This window comes from Fulmarus glacialis, unplaced genomic scaffold, assembly GCF_000690835.1.
Source record: "Fulmarus glacialis isolate BGI_N327 unplaced genomic scaffold, ASM69083v1 scaffold51183, whole genome shotgun sequence".
NCBI lineage: Eukaryota > Metazoa > Chordata > Aves > Procellariiformes > Procellariidae > Fulmarus > Fulmarus glacialis.
This window is the reverse complement of record NW_009204621.1, coordinates 9123-11680: the sequence shown is the minus strand read 5'-3', so window position 1 is coordinate 11680 and position 2558 is coordinate 9123. Positions and strand designations below refer to the sequence as shown.

At 48.2% G+C, this 2558-nt stretch overlaps 1 protein-coding gene across 1 annotated transcript in view; it reads right to left on the bottom strand.

Moving 5' to 3' along the window:
* Nucleotides 1-515: 515 nt before the first annotated feature.
* The window catches only part of LOC104074778 (desmoglein-1-like), a gene marked incomplete at its 5' end in the record, with an annotated part of 11026 nt that continues 8983 nt past the window's right edge, over nt 516-2558 (bottom strand). The window contains one exon of the mRNA XM_009575039.1: nt 516-1487. Within this exon, the coding sequence (XP_009573334.1) occupies nt 516-1487 (972 nt within the window). The remainder of the gene's footprint in view (nt 1488-2558) is intronic.

The window sequence follows — 2558 nt, the reverse complement described above, 5'->3', positions numbered from 1 at the left end:
TGAATTACATGCAAAGTGAAGTGATGCATTTGAAAGTGCTTATTTAGTCTTGAGTTGACTAATTATTAAGTACATTCTTTTCCTGTCTTGTCAGTGAGGGGCTATTAACCCAAATCTACTTATTTTGGGAGATCACTCAGCAGTACAGTATTTTAACACTTTTTTATATGACATTAATTCATGCTGATACTGTATGCACACAAGGATCCCCTCTCACTGCTCCGCTTGATAATCAGGTCTCTCTCCAAAAACATGAGTATCTGTTTGTACACTTGTAGTTCTAGGTGGAGAGAAAGAAATAAATTTAAAGCTAACTTCAACTTTCCCTTCACTGACAAAGTCCTGCTTTTGACCTTGAAACGGGGCACCCTTTGGAGATCCTCACACACGTAGGAATCCCTGAAACTTTAGCGCTATTTCCTAGTTATAAATAATAACAATATTCTTGGTGGGTGGCAGCTAGCGAGTGTTGGTGCAAATGGCTATTTCGGCAGGAAGGGGTGCCGGCAGAGGTCTTACTGACTGGAGTACTGCACAGTGCTGTACTTTGTCACTCTTCTCCGGGAGGTGCCCGGGGACGCCGTGCCCATTGCCTGGCCAAGGTGACAGTCGGCGCTGAGCATCTGACTCGTGCTGCTCAGGCCCCCCAGATTTGCTCCCCCTAAGCTTGTCCCCCCTAGGCTGCTCATCCCAGACCCTGACACTACCCTCTCGGTGACCACCACGTTGTGGGCGTTTGATAACTCCGAGGGAATATTTATTAAGCTGCCTGGCATGCCGGAGGCAGGCCTGAACACCCTTTCTGTCACCACCACATTCGACCCGTCTACCAAATCGGGAATGCTCAGAGAGGTCGGGAGCCGGGAGTTAGGCGCGATTACTCTTTCCGTGACGATAACATTGGACCCATCTGCGAGATCGGGGATATCTAGCATGCCACGCAAATCAGAGGCAGATGCAGGACCGACAACCCTTTCTGTTACAACAACGTTGGATGCACGCAGAGGGTCAACGCAAAGAGAGGGGGAGCCGGAGGTGTAGGTCTCAGTCACCGTCATGTTGCCGTGGAGCAAAGGATCCGGCATCGGCCTCGGGGGCTGTATGGTTGACCCAGATGTGTAGGTGTTTTCAGTAACAACTGTTGTAGTGCCAACTGGGGGAGGCATAGGTGCACATCCGTTGACAATGATGGTGGTTCCAGGTGGCGGGAGGTTTAGATCACTTTCAGGGTTGGGAAAGGTGACGTTAACGCATGGCCAGGGCGGGTTGACATCAGGGAAAGGCTCGATCTCTTTGCCCAGACAGATCTCTGCCAGGGTCTTAAATTTTGGTCCTAATGTATCCAAATACGTTTCGTCTGTATCTTCTCCAATAAAGCTGCAGCAGCCCACAGAGCCAACAGGAGTACCGACTCCTTCATGATCATATATTAATAGGCAGTCATTTGCTGGACGACCTTCATCTTCATCTGCATACACAAATGCTTTCTGTAGTTTGTAAAAACAGAAGAAAAAAAGAAAAGAAGAAGAGAGTGACTTTTCTTCAGGTTTTTAACCATGAAGACTCAAACCACAGTAAGGTTTCCCTAACCACAGTAAGGCCCAGCTGACTTGAAAAGCAGGACATCAACAGGACAAATTACATCATCAACATTTTTGTAACCTGGAAATAAATTTTATTCAAAAGTTACTGATGTTTTATTCTTGTTTCTGCCAACACTTGGCATCTCAAATTTGGTCTGTCGTCAGTGGGTCTGACTGTGGGGTGAAGGGAGAGAGCGAAAGGGACAAGGGAACAAGTGTATTCTGTGGGCAGCAATATCTGAACAAAGTGGTAGGAAGAGGAGCGAAGCAGGATGGCGAGGAGAGTAGTGGAGAGGCCAGGACAGAGGGGATGGGATGGAGGCTGGCCACAGCAGGGAAGGCTTGGTGAGCCCAGAGGGGAATCCATTTTGAGCAGGTTGGAGATCACTGATTTGGGATGGCGTTGGGGATGGTGGGGTGGTCAGTGCAGAGGGGTCGGGCAGGAAAGAGGAGAATTTAAAGTGAGTGCAGGGTGAGGTTGGAAGAAGCAGGGAAGGACAGAAGGGGAGGCCCGGGAGGGAAGGCAGAGGGTTTGGAGACTGAGATCGTCAGTAGCAGGAGTAATCTGTGGAGGCCCATGGCTGGCAGACAATTAATACGTAGTGCTCCCAGCCTAGGCAGGGAGATTGCGGTCTGAGAGAAGTCCATGCTCAGGATTTCAGGACTGCTCTGTCCTCTCCTCCACTGAATCTTGTTTAGATTTTGAAATACAGCAATCCGTATATATTAATTGGTGTTTTGGTGACATATGCAATTATAGTATTTAGGACTGTCGTGGTTTAACCTGGCAGGCAGCCAAACCCCATGCAGCCGCTCGCTCACTCCCCCCACCCCCAGCGGGACGGGGAGAGAATCGGAAGGGGAAGAGCGAGAAAAACTCATGGGTTGAGATAAAGACAGTTTAATAGAACAGAAAAGGGAAAATAATAATAATAATAATGATGATGATGATAATGATGATGATGATGATGATAA